The following is a 22077-nucleotide window of genomic DNA, read 5'->3' on the forward strand; positions in this document are numbered from 1 at the left end:
AAGAACTCTGACCTTTAGAATGTAGAAGAAAATTGACTGAAGAGCTCAAATTCTTTCTAAGAGTAGCCAGTTTTGCTCCCATCAATTTTTTTAGAGAAAACAAATACCAGGAGGAAATGTCTTTTGACCCCTGTCTAGTTTTCACTAACCTCCCACAGTGACTTACCTAAAAAGCACAGTACTCGATTGTAAGCTTCTTGAGGGCAAGGAGGGTCTCATTTTGTCTCAGGGGCAGTAAGGTGACACAGTGGATAGAGTGATGGGCTACAGTCCAAATGGGGCCTGAGATTTATTAGCCATGTGTCCCTAGACAAGGCACTTAACCTTTGTCTGCCTCATTTTCTGTTTGTAAAATGAGGATGATAATAATAGTTCCTACCTTCTGAAATTTTTGTGAGAGTCAAATGAGGTAATAATTCTAAAGCACTTACCAGTGCCTAGCAGATAGTAAATACATGTTGAATCCCTAGTACCTATTATAGCAATGCCACATAATAGGCACTTGATGAATTCTTTTTATTTTTTAAAAAAATGTTTTTGATTGATGTATCAATAAGAAAAATGATATTGTTTTTACCTAACTGATAAGAAACAGAAACAAAACAACAGGATACAAAGTAGCCACTTAATAATTCTCATTCTGCTGAATTTATATGTTTCCCAGGTTCACTTTCAAGGGAAAAGTTATTATCCTCTTTCTCATTCAATCCAACATTTTACATTTCCCTGAATCTTGAGCATGTTGGGGAGGTGGGGATGGTATTGTTAGGTTCACTCTTCACAAAGGAAAACATCTGTCCTAATTCCTATGGCCTCTGAGTTCTCATTTTTCTTACAAGCACTATACTTAGTGCGTTTGAAAGATTTTGAAAAGTCAGAAAACAATTGAAAAGCGAACCTTTCTTGTTACCTTTGCTTTTCTGATAGGTAAATTCATGATTTGTAAGTCGGAACCATCGCTTCTTGAAATTCTTCATCCCAAAGCGCTTTCTTCCTTGTGCCCTCTTGATCATGAATCTATTAATAGGACAGGATAGTGACATTCATGGGTTTTTTTGTTCAAAAAATACTTTTTAGTATATACAAGTTACATTCTCTTTATACTCAGATTAATTAGCCAATATCTACATGTGAATCTATAAGCTGCTGTTGAATTTTCACTTATAGTCAACTTTATTTTCAACTATTACCATGAAAGGACAGAAACGACCACCTTTGAAAAACTTGGGTACTATATAAGTCTAATTTCAAAACTTAATGGTGGGTGGCAAAAGTTGATGGGCTTTTACTAAAAACTTCCAACCCCAATCCTGATCTTGCCCTTCTTCCCCTCATCCCTACTTTTTATCTTCAATAGAAAATTCATCAAATCCTTGTATGAAAGTGAAGAATGTCTTTGGAAAAGCTTTGAATTTGAAACATGCCCCAGTAGTTGTCTTAGTACAAGAAAGAAGTATATTTTGGAAAGTAACATTTAATATACTTAAAACAATGATAAGAAAACCACTTTCTTAATATGTAAAAAGACTCTCCACAACATTTAGGTCGCTGTATTGTTCATTCTCTTCACATGAGTTAATATGGATCACACAATCCCGAACAGAAAGCACAATGAGACCTTTCTCCCATTAAGTCAGGAAAGGAACAGATACCAAGGGATCTCATTGACAACAGGAGAATTCCCATTTTCTCCCTTTACTTCTAAATTGCCAATGAAGTCAAAGAAAAAGCTGAATCAACCCATGTCATCCTAAGAGCTCAGACCAGACAGGCTAAAGGAAAAGAAGAAACATGGGTTAGCAGAGGCGACATCCTAAGCAACCACAGAATTGATCCTTCCATAGAATTACAATGTCTTCAATTCTGATGACATTTAGTGGTTCTATCACCTAAATATGTGTAGCATGATCCCTTCTTCTTAAGGTGGAAACCATCCTCATGGAGATGAGTCTGGTTATTATATATGATGATGATAATAAACAACACCTATTATTTAAATAATAGTTTTCAAAGCGCTTTACAAATATTAACTCATTTTCCTGTCACAACAATCCTGGGAGGTCTATTATTTCCATTTTACAGATGAGAAAATGGAAGCAGCAAAGGAGAAATGATTTATCCAAGGGTCACAAAATTAGTAAGTATTCGAAGGAAGATTTGAAATCAGGTATTCCTGACCTCTCACCTTCAGTGTTCTATTCACTGGAGCTACCTGACTTCCTCTAAAAATGATCCAGGGACATGTTCTCTTTCTTAAAACAATTCAACCCTAACAAAATATGGGTGGAAGAATAGGATTTTCAAGGTTTTTTTCCCACTTCATTTTACTTCATTTTCTACCTATTCCCTCTCAACTCTCTACCACCCCTAAAAGGATGGACTTCTGCAACTATGGCAGCTAGAAGATACAATGGTTTGAGTGCTGGTCTTGGAGTCAGGAAGATCCAAGTTTGAATACAGCCTCACATACTAGTGTGACCTTGGACAAGTCATGTAATTTACAGTATAAGTTACCTCAAAATGGGAATAATAATAATGATGATAATAGTACCTATATCTCACCAGAATGCAGTAAGGATTCAATGAGATAATATATTGTAGAGAGAGATTTGTGAACTTTACAGTGCTATTTAATTGTTAATTATTATTTTGCTTCCTAAACTGTGTCAGGGAGAGTTAAAATTGATTCCTCATAAAGCCTGTTAGAAACATTCACAATTCTCACTGATCCAACCATTCTGGAGAACAATTTGGACTATCCCTAAAGGACAATAAAACCCTGCATATCCTTTGACCCAGCACTACCACAACTAGGTCTATAACCCAAAAAGATCACAAAAAAGGGGAAAAGATCAACATGTACAAAAAAATTTATAGCAGCTCTTTTCATGATGGCAAAGAATTGGAAATTGAGGGAATGTCCATTAATTGAGGAATGGCTGAACAAGTCATGGTCTATGAAAATGATAAATATTAGTGTTCTGTAAGAAATAAAGACTGGGTAGATTTTAGAAAAGCCTGGAAAGATTTGCATGAACTGATGCTGAATGAAGTGTGCAGAACCAGGAGAACATTCTACACATAAACTGCAATATTCTGTGATGATGAGTTATGATGAAGTTCACTCCTTCCTCTTAATAGGACAATTCTAAAAGGCTTGTGATGAAAAATGCCACCCACATCCAGAAAAAGATCTGTGGAATCCTAATGCCTACCAAAGCATACTATTTTCACTTTTTAAAAAATTGGTTTATACTTTTAAAACTTTTTCTCATGAAATTTTTCCCTTTTGGTTGATTCTTCTTTCATAATATAAATGAATATGGAAATATGTCAAACATGATTGTACATATTATAGTCCATATCAGATGAATCACGGAGTTGTGGAGAAGGGGGAAGGGAAGGGAAGAAAGGAGAAAAATGTGGAGTTCAAAAGCTTACAAAAAGATGAATGCTAAAAACTACATGTAACCAAAAAAGCAAAATAAAAACATTCAAAAAAATTCACAATTCTCCTCCTGAGGCTTGAGAGAGGTAGAGTGTAGGTGAACTCTACATGGAAAACTAAAAATAAAGGTGTAGAGGCAGCTAAAATGGCTGTTTTTCCACCCTTTCATTGTTTTTATTTCTTCTTTCTAATAAAAATGTGGAGAATTCAACCAATCATGAAACCCGAGTTACACATCAGAAAGAATGAAAGTAGTGGTAGAATTCATGAGGAATTGATTTTCAAATCTTGTGGCTTCACAACAAGCTAATGATGAAGAAAATCTCAAGAATCTTCCCCTTTTAGGTCCAACAAATTATTACTAACAAAGCAATGGCAAAACTGAAGAAAGTAGGCAGTGATGGGGTTAAAAGTACATTGAGTTTTACTGGCATTTGCCCACCAAATATCCAAGGAGGGCTGCAGCCCTTCCTTGTCCCTGCCCAAACTTCAGCATTCCACTCTTCAGGAAGTATATTTAGTTTCAAATGAAAAAGAAGCAAAAGGAAGACATTGTGTTACTTGGAAAACGCCAGAAGCCATGGAAAACAGGATAATTTCTTCTACCTATGAGGCATATTACAGGTTTAGCCCAAGGAGTTTGCTAATGGCATCACAAGTATTTCAAGAGAACCACAACTTCCTTTCCCAAGTCCAGACAAAAACATCTGTGGCAGTTCTTATGGCCCCTCACACGTGACAGACCACCACAAGCTAATGGGATATGCCAACTGTCTCCTGACATCTTACCTGCATGAACAATTACCATCAACTGTTTTTATTGCTAAGTTAAGAATCCTTTAGCTTAGCGGGCAGCAGACCAAATGAGCAAAGACAGAAAAACAATCAGGCACAAGCAAAAATGGAAGAGTTAGAAAAACTAAATAGAAAAAACAAGGCTAGGGATGATGCTGGTATATAAAATAAAAATATATACATTTTCAAAAAGAATGCAAAAAATGTTGAATCACACTGAGGATATGACCTTTAGTATGGAAGGATTACTGAAAATACACCTTGATTTTATCAAGTCCTAAATCTGAACACTAAATATCATAAAATGTTCTGAGTCCTAAAAGATCATTTCATCCAAACTTCCCATTTTGCAGATGAAGGCACAGAGGGATTGCCATAATGGAAGATCTCATTGATCTCCCCTCCTGAAACATAATATTCCCACTACAGGGTTTCTAGAAATATATAGCTTCCCTGGTACCCAAAATATGCCCAATAAATGGGTAATGGATGAAACACTGTGATATCTGAATATCATGAAATATTACTGTGTCATAAGGAATAACAATTACATGACAGTTTTGTCTAAAATATGCTCTCAAACACTGCTAAATAAAACCTTGTAACATGACTCTGACTGATATCACCCTTTTCACTTATGCAGTTTTCCAATTGATAACAGAAAGGAAGGATGTATGTGTTAACTTTGATACTAAGTTTCTAACATTGCCTGTTATATTTGACAAGTGTTTTGTTTTCCTTTAATATATCTTTTTTTAGTATTACTATATAGCATTGTCATTGAATATATATATAGTCATTGAATATATCATTTCATACAAGCCTTCCTCTATTGCTCTAAATTTTTACTATTCATCATTCTTTATGGTACAGTGATAATCCAATAACATCCATAAACCTCAGTTTGTACACACAATACACAAAATGAGGTAGACCACTGATTGGAAATGAAAGCTCATACTGCTTGCATTGAGACCCTAACTGTAGCTTCAACCAACTCTTATTCATTCAATAACTATTTATTGAGCAAGACATTGTGCCAGTTGCTTTATTCAACAGTCATTTGAGTTACTTCCTAGAAATTTGTGTCTAGGCTCAAATTTAATACCCTAGGATGATGCTGTGTTTGTCTATGTGCTTTTAGCTTGAGACAATTCAAATTTTTAAAGACAAATTTTCTAAGCCACACAACCTAAAACAAAGTTCAAGATCAAGGTATTTGTGACCGTGTATCTGTAGTCTAGTAACTTCTCTGTTAAAGCAAAACAACACAAGTATTTTTTTAAATGAGATATTGACAGCACATATTAACATTGAATAAAGTTTCAAGACTGATCTTGAAAAGTACCTATATGGACTCCATGTTCAAAATAGTAATGACTAATAGCACTGAAGAGTATCCCCTGTTGAGTACAACAATTGAATTTAGGCTGGAGCCAGATAGTAAGTTGTTTACTCATTCTGAAAAACTGATGTAGGGATGAAAAAGGTCCTACATACAGTTCCTTAAGAAAAAACTGTGGGGCATCCAAAGATCTATTCCTAGATGTGGAATTTCCCCAACTTGGCTTTTAAGGTAAAGGGGCAAAAAGGTCCCAAAATGATTCCTATCATCCTCTTGAGATCACCAGTCTCAATTTCTTTCCTGATAAGGTTTCTGGAAAAGTTTGAGGAACACTATAGACTCAAAGCATCAGGATTTCAACAATGAATTTGATTAAAAAATTTTCAAGAGATTTGGTGGAAGAGATGGAAAAATATGATGTAATTATGGAAATCTGGACTGAATAAAAATATAGAAAGAGTTTTGATTAAAAGATCAGTCTCTACCTGGAGGAGATCCTTAAGTAACATACCTCAGGCCCCTGGCCCTGCCCTCTTTAAATTTTCTGTATGTATGAACACATAAGTATTTTGCAATGGGAATATTTACTTAATCATATCACAAAACTCAGATTTGGATAAAGCTTGTTAAGTCAGAAATAAATAAATAAATATATATATATATATATATATGTATATGTATATGTATGTATGTATTATAGAAAGAGCATCTGATTAGGGATCAAAGGACTTAGGATGGAATCCCAACATGATTTTTTATGCATTGCTTAACTTCAGGCAAATCCTTCAACCTAATAGAAACTCAGTTTCCTCATTTGTAAAATGATTGATATGGTTGAACTAGATAATCTTCAACCATAGGATTGTATGATTTTAATAGTGTAGATACACCCTATACTAAAATTGAAAGTGGATCCACCCTATACAAAAATTGAAACCCTTCCACATCTTGGTAATTGATCTTTATGAGATGTTGTGGTTTAAAATAATGGTGGTCAAAATGTGTGTATATATATATTAAAAATGTGTGCATAACATGTATACGTAGAAATATAAAAATATATAAAATTTAAAAACATATTTTTGTATTTCTGCATTTAAAAATGTATGTGTATGTATGTATATACATATATATGTGTATATATATATATATATACACATATATATGTATACACACAAAACACACACATATATCCTGATGATGAGAAGATAAAATTTAGCAGAGATAAATGTAAAATGCTACATTTCATTTAAAGAAAACAGTTCTACAAGTCTGGGATGAGGAAGCCCTTGTTTAATTTGGCAAATGGAGATTTGATGCTGGGCTGTTGGGAATGCCACGGGAGGAAGTTTTAAGCTGGGTAGGGGGTGAAGCTAGATGACCTTTAAAGCCCCTTCCAGGTCTCAAAATCTTATTCTATGATAAAGAGTCTAACAAACCTGAAGGTTTGGCATTTAACATTTGTTTGGAGTTATTTTGAAAACTGACCATGCTACTTAGTCCTTGAGCAAGTTGAGCTTTAAATTTTTAGTCTAGAAAGTGAAGGGATCAGACTTAATGATCTCTTAGCATCTTTCTAGCTCTAGACATGGGGTTCTTACCCTTTTTTTGTAACATGGCAGTTTAGTCACACTTATGGTCTGTTTCTTAGAGTAATGTTTTTAAATGCATAAATACATAAAATGCATAAAATAAAATAAAACACATAGGATTACTTTTTCTTTTTTAGGTTTTTGCAAGGCAAATGGGGTTAAGTGGCTTACCCAAAGCCACACAGCTAGGTAATTATTAAGTGTCTGAGACCAGATTTGAACCCAGGTACTCCTGACTCCAAGGCCGGTGCTTTATACACTGGGCCAACTAGCCATCCAACACATAGGATTATAAAGAAAACTAAGTATATTAAGAATTCAGACATTAGAATATTTAAAAAAAATTCAAGTATTCCCTTCCACCTCTCCACTCAAAGCCTCTAAGTCCAGATATCCGTTTCTTTTCACAGTGGAAGGCACGTAAAAGGTTTATCTTGGCAAATGGACTGAATACAAGAGAAAACTTTTTAAAGTAATAGGGAACAAAGGATTGTAGAGATCATAGATTACTGATACTTGCTAGTTTTCTGGTCACTCTTAAGGATCTGTTGGACAAAATAGGTTTGGAAATCATCTACAAATATATATTAATACTGCTAGCATTGAGTTCTATCAGCTGACAGTTGATTTTTCTACTAGGGTTTGGTTAAAGGCTTAAAACAATGATCTCTATAAATCATTGTTTTGTGGTTCCAGATTTTCCCTTGGCTTGTGCAATGGCTTGGATAACCTCCACACCAGAATCTTGGCTTTGAACATTTCATGGTTTATTAATTAATTTTTCATTAACTGTGATCAGGCAAATTGGAGACCTGTCATTTCTAGACAGAAGAGGAAAATAGATTGTGTTTTAAAGGAAAAATTAAAAATGGAAATCAAGCAAAACAATATTAGGAAAAATCAAAAGGACAAAGACAAGTGACTCAGATTTTTCTCCCCTCCTACCCAGGTCTCAGAATTTCTACTTTGAAATAAACAAAACCTTACCCTTCTTTAAGTAATATAGGTTGTTCTATACTCTTGTGGTCTCTTCTTCCAGAGGATGAAATCAGATCTAAGAACTTAAGTGGGAAGATGTCCAGATGGATGGCAGGAAAGAAAGAAGGAAGAAGAAAGACACTGGTTTAGAACGTTTATAATACTGAATACAAAATTACCCAAAAGGACAGATTAGAAACCTCTGGGACCACTTCACATTTGTACATAAATGTTTGTATGTTTTCTTCCCCATTAGAATGTGAACTCCATGATGGCAGCAATTCTGTTTTTATCTTTCTTAGTTCAGGACTCAGCACAGTATCTGAAAGATAGTAGTAACTTCTAGCTCTAAGGATACCTCCTCTAAAGGAAGTGAAACGCTATTCCAAAATTCACAGTGAAGTATAAATAAAAATGAAGTATGGGCTCCTTTTCAGCATTTTACATTTTAAGGGGGGGCCAAAGGGCTAAATTTCTAATTGGGGAATTTAATCCTGTCCATGATTTACAAGGTAGCTTTTTTGGGAACTGCTGAGCCCTGAAATCAAATATAATAACTTGCCTGTCAAAAAGTTTTCTTTTTCAGTGCTACTCTGGCTCCTCCAATCCCCTAAAACGGCTTCCTAAAATTAATTTCCCCCTGAAATGTTGGCTGTTTGTAATGATAAATACATGATTGAGTAACAAAACACACTTAAGTTTATATTTGTTTTTAGATGGGGGTGAGAAATAATCAAAATTGCTTTTAATCAAAAATTGAATTTAAAGGAACTAAAAAATTAATCCTTTAAAAATTTTCATTGTAGGCTTATATAGTTTAGAATATAATCAGAATTTTAAAATAGCTAATTCTAGGTTTATTTTAGAATTTTATATTTTATTATATTTTATTCTAGAATCATTTAATTCTAATTTTATTTTTGTCATGGTCTTAAAATAAAGCAGATAAAATGATAATTTTTTCTAAATTTACCTGGGTATTATTTTTGATCAATCATATAATGAATTTTTGGAGGCATTCCATGTGTACATTTACAAAAAAAGTCTATTCTTTGTCCTATCTACTGCCCCTTTATTTCTCTCACCTTCTGTTAAATCAATACCAGCATCTCAGTTGGAAAGAGCATGACAGTATTCTGTTCTATTACCCTATTCAGAATTCCCATGACTATCTGGACCAGACTTCTTTCTTGGTTTACCACTCCCTTATGTAAGCTGTATCCTTCAATTAGAAGGGCAAAGATTCTCTCCCTTTTCACATTTGCATTCCCCCTCCCCTCAAGGTCCTGTACAGAAACTGGTAAATAGTTATTACTTCATAAATTCTTATTAATTGAGTTTTCTATCAAGTTTTCTCTCATATTTATAAGAAAAAAAGCATTGAAATGTTTTACTGTTTTCAATTATCTATCCATATTTATATATTTCCTTTAACAAATCCATGAACTTTTATAAACTTAGCCTATCATATGTGGTAAGTATTCTTTAAAAAGGAATTTTGAATAATTAAGCTTTAAATAATTTTTAATAATTATTACACTTTTTCTCTTTCAATTCACTGTTTTCTCTCAATGCTTTCTGGTTAGAGTTTGACATTTTCAAATAAGAGTAATGCTATTTCTGATTTTCTTGAGACAGAAATAATGGGATAACTTCGAACTCTAGCTCTGTACACAAATTTCTACATTAAAAGAATTTCCTGTAGCTAATATATTATTTGATTACACTTTTTAATCTATTACATAGCCTTTTTCCCTTTCTATTGGAGTGTGGATACCATTTAGATTAAATATCAACCTTGTCTTCTACCATTCTTTGTTTTGCTGTCAGCAACTGAACTTTAAGAGAAAAAAAGGCTCATTTGACCTTCAGAAAAATCATAGTTACAGTTCAATGTTTTTGGCAGAGATATTACTATAGTCCTGAGAAACTTCCTGGAGCACAATTTCTCTAAAGATGGTCCAATCTTCCAAATATGTAATACTCTGTAATTCATGTAAAAGCACAAAACCATAGGGGCAAAAGGTAGACTTATAGGGATCAAGACCAGGGGAGAGTAAAGCTAGTGATAATTAGAAGTAATGATCTTGAGGGAAATAATCAGAAAAAGAAAATGAAGTGAAAATATGAGTATAGAAAAGAGGAAGGAATGTTAAAAAAAATTTCTAATAAGAATTGAAGGGGGCTGCTAGGTGGTGTAGTGGATAGAGCACTGGCCCTGGAGTCAGGAGGATCTGAGTTCAAATCCAGCCTTGTATACTTGATAATTACCTAGCTGTGTGACCTTGGACAAGTCACTTAACCTCACTGCCTTTCAAAACAAAAAAACAACAATGAAACAGAATTGAAAGGATCCAGGACAGAAAAAGTACGAGAATAATGTCTTCTAGGGGAAGGAAGTTGGAAAATGTGTTTTTGTGTGTGTGTGTGTGTGTGTGTGTGTGTGTGTGTGTGTGTGTGTGTGTGTTTGTGTGTATATGTGTGGGTATGAAATACACAAATGACTAGACAACTATTGACTTACATTTTTTACTGCATCAGCATATTTCTGCTCATTGAAGAAATCATAGAATGTAGCCATGTAAGACTCTTTGAAACTGGCCTGTAACAAAACAGTTTAACTATGGTGAAATAGGTCTTGGCTCATTCCTAAAAGTCTGAATAACTGGAAGGTTTCAACCACACTCAATCACACATTATGGCAATTTAGAAATGAAAAGGGAGAAGGGAAAGGGAGATATATATATCACTTTTAAAAATCATTGAGTAAATATTAATCATATTGCTGTTAAATGAATTTTAGTAAATTTGTATACTCATCAAATTTGTATAAATTTAAACCTATTTTAGTGTCTGAAGGAATTAAAAACTTAAAGAAATCGTATAAAATTGCTTTAGTAATGCATTAATAAAAATATCCATTAATTGATTTTTTAAATTATGGATTTTCATATATAAGGTTTTTTATGGAAATATTCCTCTATTAGTTAAAGAATCATAATAATACTTTTAAAGTTCTAATGTAATGGGTTTTTAAAGTTTTTTTAAAATATGAAACTTTTAAATCTTATGCAAGTCTTGGATTCAGGCATAGCTCCATGCCTTGTAGACCTTTTCCAAAACCAATAGAATTTGGAGAAGATTGAGTAAATGGAGAATGTGACAAGTCTTTGCTTATAGTGACTCTTTGCTAAAAAAAAAATGTTTTTTATATTGAGAGGAACCAAAAAGATTTGCCATTAAATGGTAGCTGATTATTTCCTATTACTCAGTAAGCTTAACTTCATTCAGAATTCAGCCACTACATAAAATGCCATAAAGAATAAGAGTAGAGGAGAGCAAGGGTCATAAAATGGAGCCCATTAATACACTGAAAGGAACCTGAAATAAAAGTTATTTGTTGAACTAGATATAACAAGGACTTGACTCATGCCTCATGCTTTTTGGAAAAGTGAAAGATGGAGTAGACAGAGATTTCATTTACCCCTTTTCAGCCTCTGATTATTTTTAACAAAGGCCGTATTTACCTACATTTCCCAATAAGTTTTTTTTAATTGTTGTTATTTGAAAATTAAAATGTTCCACATGCCACCAGGCTTCAGCTATTCCTGGGGTGAATGAAGGCCCAGGGCAAATAATAAAGTGGCAAGTATTTTGCCTCACCTTCCTCAACTCACATGAGCACTTAACATTTTTTATATAGGTAAATTCAAGTTAAAATAAATTTTAAGGGCAGTTTTACAGAAGTTAAAAAAGAATAACTGTTTCAGAGGCATAGGTAAAAGGGCCAGGAAATACTACCTATCTTGCCTTGATGACAGCTTTGATGACAATAGGGATTATTATGGCCTATTAAATGCATCATGGTTCACCATTTACTATGAAATTATCCCTTCTCCCTCCCCTTCCTTCATGTCCTGGCCAATCAATAAGGTGGTTTCCCAGAACCTAGGGCCAAGGTATTCTCTCCAAGGTCTTGATACCTAAGGACAGCTCAATTAGCAATTATGTTTGTTCATCCTTCCTTCTTAGAGAAGATCATAACTTGTCATGACAAGCATGACATATGCCTTGAGTTGGATTTGAGTGAAAGGGTGCTGTGCTAAGTCACCAGCCTCACTTTCTCCTCCAGAGTCATCCAGGTCCAGTGACCAGACATGAATAAGAATGACTGCAGATGACCCTGGATGCCAGGCCATCAGGGTTGAATGACTTGCCCAAGATCACACAGCTAGTAAGAGGCAAGTGTCTAAGGTCAGATTTGAACTCCTATCCTCCTGACTCCAAGAACAGTGCTCTAATCATTATGGCACCTAGTTGCTCTTCTACTAGAGGCTGCTAAGTGGCTCAGCAGATTGAAAATAAGGCTTGGAATCATGAAGACCTGAGTTCAAATTTAACTTCAGAAATTTCTATTAAACATAAAGTTGAAATGAGTGAAGCAATGTCTTAAATTCTGAATAATCTTTTTCTCTACCATAGAGAACAAAGCAAACTAGAAAATCAATAAAGTCTGTCTATCTTCCACATTTACAAATATAAGCCAGAGAGGAATTGGTGCTCATTACATGAACATAGGATTGTTTTACTTTTATAAAGCAAAGTATTCCTAATAGTGAAAAAAAAGACAAAAGACTTACAGATTTGGATTTGGATAAACTGCCCAGGGTCTGTATGGTCTTGGAGATAAGTGTCAAGGTTCTAGAAGTCTGTGGGTCCTATCAAAGGTAAAAAAAACAGAAACATATTTTTATCCAAATAAAATACAAAGTGTATAGTATTCATAGTAACTGGTTTCATAACTTTCTGGCAAATAGAGGGAGAAGAAATGGAAGCAGTATGTCAGATTTTATATTCTTCAGCTCAAAGATCACTGTAGATAGTGACTGTAACTATGAAATTAAAAGATACTTGCTTCTTGAAATAAAAGCTATGGCAAATCTGGACTTAAAAAAAAAAAGACATCACTTTACTGATAAAGGTTTATCCAGTAGCACTGTATGGCTTTGAGCGTTGGACTCTCAAACAAGGAAAGCTGAGCACCACAGAATCAAAGCTTTTGAATTCTGGTGCTGGAAAAGACTTTTGAAAGTCCCTTGGACAGCAAGAGGATTAAATCAGTCAATTCATAAAGAAATTAATTTAGGCTATTCACCAAAAGATCAAATACTAAAGCTGAAACTTAAATACTTTGTCCACTTAATGAAAAGACAAGACTCATTGGAAAAGAGTGAAATGCTAGGAAAGAATAAATGCAAAAATAAAAGTGAATGGCAAAGATAAAATGGATTGTGTCCTCGAAAGAACAAATATGAACTTGTACAGACATACATAATGGAGGGATAGGATTTTGTATGTTATGTAGTCCATGGGGTCATGAAAAGTCAGATACAACTAAACAACAACGGCAAACTAAAATTATCTCTTCCTTAGCACAGAGGTTAGGGCCATGGTACTCCCTGTGATCTGGAAAATCCCCCCAAAATTTTTTGACTTTCCCTTTGTACTAGAAAAGAAGTTTGAATTATTATGGTATTAAAAGATAAAATACAGGGGCTGCTAGGTGGCTCACCAGCCCTGGAGTCAGGAGGGCCTGAGTTCAAATCTGACCTCAGAAACTTAATAATTACCTAGCTGTGTGACCTTGGGCAAGTCACTTAACCCCATCATCTTGCAAAAAAACAAAAAAAGATAAAATATGCTGATGTTATATGATATCATATATTTTATGTATTTCTAAGTTTCTCAAAATTTTTGTCTTCTGCTGCCTTTATATGTTATTTGCAACTTCTGCAAAACTCCCCCCAAAATCTTCATTTAATTACTTATGCCCACCCACAAAAAATTGAGAAACCACAATGGGGAAAGTCATGATGTAGAAGGGATAATTCTTGTTGGGAAATGAGAATCTTATCAAAGTGTATGTAAACTGAATCAAATACGTAAATGATCAAATATTTAAATAGTATAGAAATCTACATGTCTTAAAAAAAATAGATCCAAATACATCACTATCTAAATTTGTAAAGTATCTGATATGTGCATACAAGAGAGACATCCTGGTGGATTAGTCTAAGGAGTCAGGAAATCCTAGATTCAAGTTCTACCCCACACATATAATGGTTGATTCAACCTAGTCAAGACACCTAGGCTTGACTATTGCAATATAGGTTGCATAAGCAATTATAGATCTTACTTAGAAGAGGACGCTTCCTCTCTGGGGAACTGAAATCACAAGTCAGGACAGGGAAAAAATATGCATAAACAACATAAATGAAACATTCACGGTGCTATATTTAGAACCATAATATTGTAAATTAATTCTGACACCCATGTGAATAGGGCATTCACTATTTTCCAAAGGAAATACATTCACAGGGCTTCTTGCAGATTACAGAATCCAAATGGGAATCATGCAAGCTCCTACTTAGCTCTTTGGATGATGTCTGTTATTTTAGTTTACCTTATAATATTCAAATAGCTTTGTGGTTTTAATGTGAAGGAAATTCTTTATGTGGCAACAGGTTCCCAAGAGGACAGGGAGGAAATCTTTCTCATTATTCTTTCCCTGATAGTCTCTAGATTGTTGAGGGAATAGCTAAGTTCTCAGTAGAAGAAAATATGTGAATGTGTGTGTATGTAAATATATCTTTATATCTATGTTTGTGTGCACATACATGCACACACATACATATACATGCATATACACATATTTGTCTATCTATCTATCTAAGTATTTGAAAAATTCTTGGAAAAATCCCAGTGTTGTTAGGGAATAGACTCCAGTTTCTTATTTTTCTGTCAAGCTGCTAAATCATCAAGAACTTTTAAATGTCTCAATAATCACTGCCATACTATCATCATAGCCAGTGAAAGCTAAAATCAAAAGGCAGATAAATTCCATGATGCAATCTATCTTTAGTTAGACATTAAATAGTAGATATTTGTTATATTCATAGTCCATTCATAGTCCCTGACTCCTGCAAAAGGTCCTTTTTTATCTCAATCTTTTACCTGCCAACATAGGACACAAAGAACTTGGCAGGAAGCTCAGCCTCATCTGTATTACAGAAAAGATTTGATGTGACAGGGAAGGAAGAAAAAAATATCCCGTATGCACATACCGTATGATGAGGGGTGAGCTGAAAAAGATTTGGTGAAAGGATGGCAGGAGCAAAGAATCTCAGGAAAATAAAGCTGCTCACAGCAGTATATCTCACATCCAGGTCACCTGTAACCAAGAAAAGTCATTTCATCCTGGATTCTGGAAGGTAACAGGAATCAAAGGGACTTTGTTACTGTAGACCAGATACAGTTTGGACAGAGTGGGTGAGTCTACTAAAATTAAAATCAGATGTTCTCATTAGATAAAGCATCATCTTTTAGGAGCAGCATCAGGAAGGTAAGAGGTGTGACATTAATATATAATCAATCCATACCCATTTGTAAGGAAGGGAATAACCATTTGCCCTTGGAAGCTAACCTTTGGGCTCCTGGAACCCATGAGATAAATTACAACAGCACTTTTTTAAAAGAATAAAACAGATTAGCTTGTCTTTGGCTAAATTAGATCCATTGCATTTAAGAAATCTACACTTTCACTGTGGAAGAGATGGATAGTCATACTGGAGTTAAGTAGGGCAGAAAAGACCGTTTCTAAAGTAATCAATTTTTAAATCAACAGAAACAATTTGATCTGGTGCTAAAAGATTCTGTTGCTTGAATTAAATTAAATTAAATCTTCCTGGACCTCAGCATCCTCCTATGTAAAATGAAGAAGTTGGAATAGATGATCTCTAAGATATCTTCTAGCTGATTCTACCATCCTTCCTTCCTTTTCTTAAATCAGTTTAAATTATTTATGGTGTTCTTATGGACAAATATACAGTGAGATCCACTTATAACATGGATTTTAGTGCTGGCTACCTACATCAAACATGATTTTCTGAAGTGAAAACTAGGATGAAAGTGGGGAGTCACCTTAACTTGCTAAAGGAAGGAGATCCCTTTGATCATGCTGGAGATCTTTTTCAATCCAGGAGCACTTTTTATGAATGACTTCAACAAAGTAACCCAGGGTGACCAAAGTTAATATATATTCTGTATAATGCCTTCTAAAATATCCTCTCTCTTGGACAAATAGAGAAACTTGGGTAAAGGATGAAAGATGACTTACCAAGTATTGTACAATAAAGGTATAACAATGACAAATCAATTTTTTGAGAATTGTAATTGGACCATTCAGAAATCTCTCTCCCTTCTTTCCTACCCCGCTTTCACTCTGCTGTTCCAAAAGAGTGAAATGATTCAGATTTTTCCAGAGTTCTAATTTCACTGCCCTTGGAAAAGCAGTGACCTAAAGAGATCTACTTCAATGGAAGAGTATAAGTGCAAACACAATGCCTCCAATTGACAGCAAGAAAAGACTGCTGAGGAAATTCCAAGTGGGAACACTAAAAGAAGCAATTTATCGGAACTGGAGGGTAGCCAAGACATAGAATAGGCTCCAACCCTATGAAGAACGTGCCAGAAATTCTTTAATGATCCCAGGGAACTAGGGGTCTTATCTTTTTTTAAGTGCATCCAAAAAAAGAAAACAGCAGAGAATACCTAGGGAAACAGTAGGGAAGAGGATGAATTGCCCCCACCCACTTCCCTGTAAGATTAAAAGGAAAAATATAGACCTGCCCATCATATTGAGGATAGTCTAGTTGTCTAATTTTGAAACAATTTCTCTTCTCAGGTAGGATTAGCTTTTTAAAAGTTACCTTTAGAATTGGGAGCCATGGCAGAACGATAATTACTAAAGGTAGGGATTTAATTATTTTTAACCAGGGTAACTACATCAATGGATGTAAGAAACTCACCTTGGAATCTTTTGGCAGCTGATTCTCTCAGTGAAAAGAAAATATCACACATGACGGTCGGGCAGCTTACCCCAGATTTCGTGATAACGTTGAAGATGCGATCAACATATTGCCTCAGGTTTTCCTGCAACACATTTCAAATTGATCCAAATATTTTACTCTCATGTACCAAATATTGTTTCATAGGATTTGGAACAGAAAACAACCTTCTATCATCATTCCCATCATTTTTCTAGTAGTGTGTAGGGTTCTTGAGTGTAAGGATTATTTTGATTTTACCTCTGTATCCTCAGAACCTGGAATACCTGCTTTATACAAATGTTATTTTAACTAAACTGTTTAATCTAACATGCTGTGACCCATGTACACTAAATGACTTGACTAAAGTGATAACAGCTAGTAAATACTAGAGCTCGGAACAGAATCCAATTATTTGAGCCCAAATTTGATTATTTTCCCCCATGTTACCTAACTAGCAGGCACAGTAGACAGAATGTTGGACCCAGTATCAGAAAACCTGAGTTCAGGTTTTGCACAAAGTCTTCTGGTCCCTCAATTTAAATGGTTATAGTGTTTATTCCCCTGATAGAGAAGTACAAAGTAGCATCAGGATACCTGATAATCATGCCCTCAAAAACCTGTGTCAGAAATGTCTTTCTGAATGTACATAGAAGATAAGAAAACAAATGTAATTATGTGATAATAATTATGATTACTCATTGAAGAGCATGTGGAAAAAATAAGATACACTCTTCTTTCCCTAAGAATAATCTCTATTGCTAAAAGTCAAATGCATCAATAGGACAGGAGTTGGGAAACCTGGCTGTGAAGTCTTGTCTGTGATACATTGTACCACTGGAAGAATCACTGTCTCTGTCCTTCAGACTTCTCATCTATAAGATGAGGAATAAGAGGAATATTATTTTTCTGTCCACCAATCTTGCAGAAATGTGGGGATTTTATTATTATATGAGAAAGGAACCAAAGTTCAGTTCTGTAAGGAATGAACTAATCATAAGTTTTTATGAAAAGTAATTGGTAATGACCCCTCCCAGATATTAGGCACCAAAGAAATAATACTGATGATAATAATAAGATAACTGAGAATTTAAGTCATAGGTATAGGCAGAGTACAGGATTAAGATAAAAGATGAAAACTGAAAGAAGAGTGAGAAAAACTGAGGCAGGGACAAAGACAACTGGTAGTAGGTCAAAAGTAAGATGAATTTAATTTTAATTCAATTCACAAATACCTATTAAGTTCAATTGTGTGCAAAACACAGTGAGAGGTCCTAGAGAAATATATAGTCCAAAAAGTCTACCTTGGACATAAACTACATAAACTACAGAAAACTACAATATAAAAAGAAAATTGATAGATGCATTAGAGAATACATATGAGTTAAAGAAAGTTAAATTTGGAAAGGAAGAGAAGGAATAAAGTCTTAAGAGCATGATCAAAGGGATCTCCTTCCTTTAGTAAGTTAAGGTGATTCCCCAATTTCATCTTAGCTTTCATTTCACAAAATCATGTTTGGTAAAGGTAGCCAGAACTAAAATCCATGTTATAAGTGGACCTCACTGTATATTTGTCCACAAGAACACCATAAATAATTTAAACTGACTTAAGAAAAGGAAGGAAGGACGGTAGAATCAGCTAGAAGATATCTCAGAGATCATCTATTCCAACTTCTTCATTTTACAGAGGAGGATGCTGAGGTCCAGGAAGATTAAGCCAATCAATCTTTCAATTAATAAGCTTTATTGTTTATTATATTTTAGGTATCCTGATAATCATGCTGGGAATAAGAAAAATAAAATTTTAAATTAAATTAAAATTAAATTATAAAAAATTAAATTTAAAAGATAAGAAAGATAAAAATAAAATAGTTCTTGCCCTCAAGATACTTTATTGTACTGTGGAAGACAACAAGCAAACGAGTAAGCATATATTGATATATAGATGATATAGATAGATGATGTATAAATACACATGTAGATATAGATGTAGAGATGGAAATAGATAACAGGTCATGTAAATAGTAAGCATCATGTGGGATTTGCAGCCAGATTCTTTGGCTGCAGAATCCATCACTCTTTCTACTGTATCATGATGCATCATCACCAAAGGAAGAAAGGGAAGGAGGGAAAAAATAGAGGAAGAGGAAAAAAAAAGAAAAGAATTCTAAGAAATAGGAAAAGATGGTCTATTTGTAAGGCTAAAAAAAAGCAAATTACACAGGTTTAAAAGATATGTTGATTTAAGTGAATTGAAAATGCCTTAACAGTTTTAGTAATAAAGAAAAACAAAAGGACACTATGGTGGAATACCTGAAAGATGTATGATTAATAGGGTTGTCCATAAGAACTGATATTAGTGAATCAATAATAAAGTGAGAATAAGGAAGAAAATGATAAAGGGAAACATTTCTGGGATATGAAAATTCATACAAAAAATAGAGGCAATTAAAATCTGGCTAGAAGAAAAATCATTTTTGATCCTCCTAAAATAATCAGTTATCCAACAGCGATTATCCCTTAGCAACATGACTTGGAACATATCTCTGCCCAGACTTACCACCCATAAAACAAGAGGCCATAAATTGTCCTAATGCCAAAAAATAAAAATCAAAAGAGACTGGATTTTCAGTTACAAAATGTATGTATGGAAGAGGTAAAAAAGAAGAAGGGGGAGTAATGGAAGTCTTACCATATTGTTTTCCAGGTTCTCTCCATCTTTTAACTTTACTGGATCAATTTCACAAGATTTGTGGACTTGGCATATCTGGAAAGAATATTTACATTAATGACACCATAAAGAGGGTACTCAAATAAATAGGAGAGTACATTTCATAAACACTCAGTATTATGGTAAATACATAGGAATATTCATGTCACACCATTCAGTCGGCCATTCCATTTATTCCAAAGATAGATTTAAACAAATACAGTCAGGGTTTTTCCAGAGTTCTGACATGCTTACCCACAAATAACCAGTTTCTCAGGTTAACAGGTTGAAAGAAATTTTTACTCCTCTAGTCTCTGCCATCCCCTCTCTATCTGCTTGCTTTAAAGCCACAACACTGCTCTGTAACAACTGATATGCAACTAAACTTCGCCAAATGAAAATAACAATTTCTACTCCATTATAGTTAAACCCCATTTTGAAAAATGATTTTACCCCAATTTCTCAAGACAGAATGTCACTTATTATTCTACTTCATGGGCAAAGGGATCATTTGGCAAAATCACTCAAGGGGGAAATACTTCTTGACAAGTTATCACAGTTAACAGTTTAGGTAGGAAAGTGCTGATTCACTTGGAAAGGAAATACAGGATCTAAATTTGTCACTCAATTACTACCCTGGGAAGAGAACAATGGCATTGTACTGGAGAGATAATAAAAAAGTCACCACATGAAACAGCTGCAAAAGATATCTAGCAGTAGCCACGCTGCTTGAAGAATGCAGAATGAGTAGGAGTCTTGTTAATGACAATGAGATTTTTAGTATTAGCTCATTTTGTCTGAGGTTGAATGTTTATTTAAAGTAAATTTTGCCAAACATGGGAATAGTGGCATGAATTTTTGTCAGAATCTTAGGGAAACTTCCTCTTCATTAACACAACTGCTACTATAGTAAAAAAAAAAAATAAATGAGATACGTCTAAGTTTAAACATTGTTCATTAAGTACCAACTGTATATACTATGCAATGAAAAAACAAGAATTTTTAAAGGACTCCAAATCTGCCTAGAAGTAACATGTATTCATCTAGAGAGGATACTATGCTCTGGAAAGATTTAGGGAAAGAAAAAAAAAATTAATTAGAAAGATCAAGAAAGGTTTCACACAGGAAGAGAAGTGGCAGCTGAGTTGAACACTGGTGGCAGAGCAGTATTCTAATATATCTACCTGAGTTTTCAAGCAAATCTCTATTTTTTTTCATTTAGCCATGCTAAAAATGACAAAAATCATTAATACTCATTCTCAGAAAGTTCTTCAGGCTAATAGTCTTACCTCCTCTATAATTGGCTTTAATGTAACTTGAAGATAATGCATCCCTGCTAACTTCATCGTCTCATCAATGCACTTGGATGTTAAAGAATTTCCTCTGAAAATGGTATTTGGGTCTCTGTAAAAGAACAAATTTCTGTAATTTCACCCTCTTGCAGGAACTTCTGATTGGGTTGTAAACACACCTCTATCTAAGGGAGGGTTGCTGAGAAAATCTTTCAGTGTTAGTGAATATAATTTCAAATTTTTAATAAATATTTTCTACCACATTTACTGATGCTGCAACTTAGGTGTAGTTTTTTTTCCTGTTTAAGAAACTCACCAATTGTTCCAGATCATGAGGGAGATAATGACTGTGGTCACTATTGACCTTTTTCTTTTGAGAATTATGTATTAGCAAAAAGGAAAATAAAAAAATTGTTTAAAAAAACCAATGTATTACTGATTCTGGGAGTGGAAAAATGTCTGATTGATAGGAAAGGCACTATAAAATCCTGTGCAAAATAAACTGCTCCTTCCTAGCCTTAGTAAATTCAGAATATTCAAGAACAATCTGTGGCTATTGGGCATCTGTACCTAGTGGGTAAAGTAGTCTGTGCTTCCTATTTCCCAATCACATCAGCTGCAGAATTTAGTATCCAGAATATTAACTTGCTCCAATTTTCAGCTCCACTTGCACAGACTTCTTAACAACTATATCGAAAGGTGGCAATTTGTGGTTACCACCTTCATCTTTAGGTTGATTAAAGGATACTACAGTGGAAATGGTGAGAGCAAGTTGAAATCAGACATCTAACACAATCAGTTCCCAAGAAAACTACATAGTTCATTCATCTAATAGTTTCCTGATTTTAAAAAATGGATAGTAAATAAAAATAGACCATGTGATTATAGCAGGAGGAAGTCTATACTTTGGTAATTATTTTTCATGTCAGCCACCTTATCCTTTCTTTCTTCTATCAAGCACAAAATAAACTAGCTGTGACCTTGGGCTTACAGTCTCCTCAGCTATGATATGAGGGAGCTGGATTAAATGGC

General features: G+C 34.3%; 1 protein-coding gene across 3 annotated transcripts in view; it reads right to left on the bottom strand.

Moving 5' to 3' along the window:
- Positions 1-22077, bottom strand: part of RASA3 (RAS p21 protein activator 3) — a 299007-nt gene that overhangs the window by 26888 nt on the left and 250042 nt on the right. For 2 of the 3 annotated variants that reach the window (XM_074192117.1, XM_074192115.1), the window contains exons 12-19: positions 21043-21157; positions 19736-19810; positions 17026-17149; positions 15283-15389; positions 12799-12876; positions 10683-10760; positions 8168-8241; positions 899-1017 (exon numbers count right to left, since the gene is read on the bottom strand). In XM_074192117.1, the coding sequence (XP_074048218.1) occupies positions 899-1017; positions 8168-8241; positions 10683-10760; positions 12799-12876; positions 15283-15389; positions 17026-17149; positions 19736-19810; positions 21043-21157 (770 nt within the window). The remainder of the gene's footprint in view (positions 1-898; positions 1018-8167; positions 8242-10682; positions 10761-12798; positions 12877-15282; positions 15390-17025; positions 17150-19735; positions 19811-21042; positions 21158-22077) is intronic. The other variant, XM_074192116.1, reaches the window with a different exon arrangement.

This window comes from Macrotis lagotis, chromosome 6 (genome assembly GCF_037893015.1).
Source record: "Macrotis lagotis isolate mMagLag1 chromosome 6, bilby.v1.9.chrom.fasta, whole genome shotgun sequence".
Taxonomy (NCBI): domain Eukaryota; kingdom Metazoa; phylum Chordata; class Mammalia; order Peramelemorphia; family Peramelidae; genus Macrotis; species Macrotis lagotis.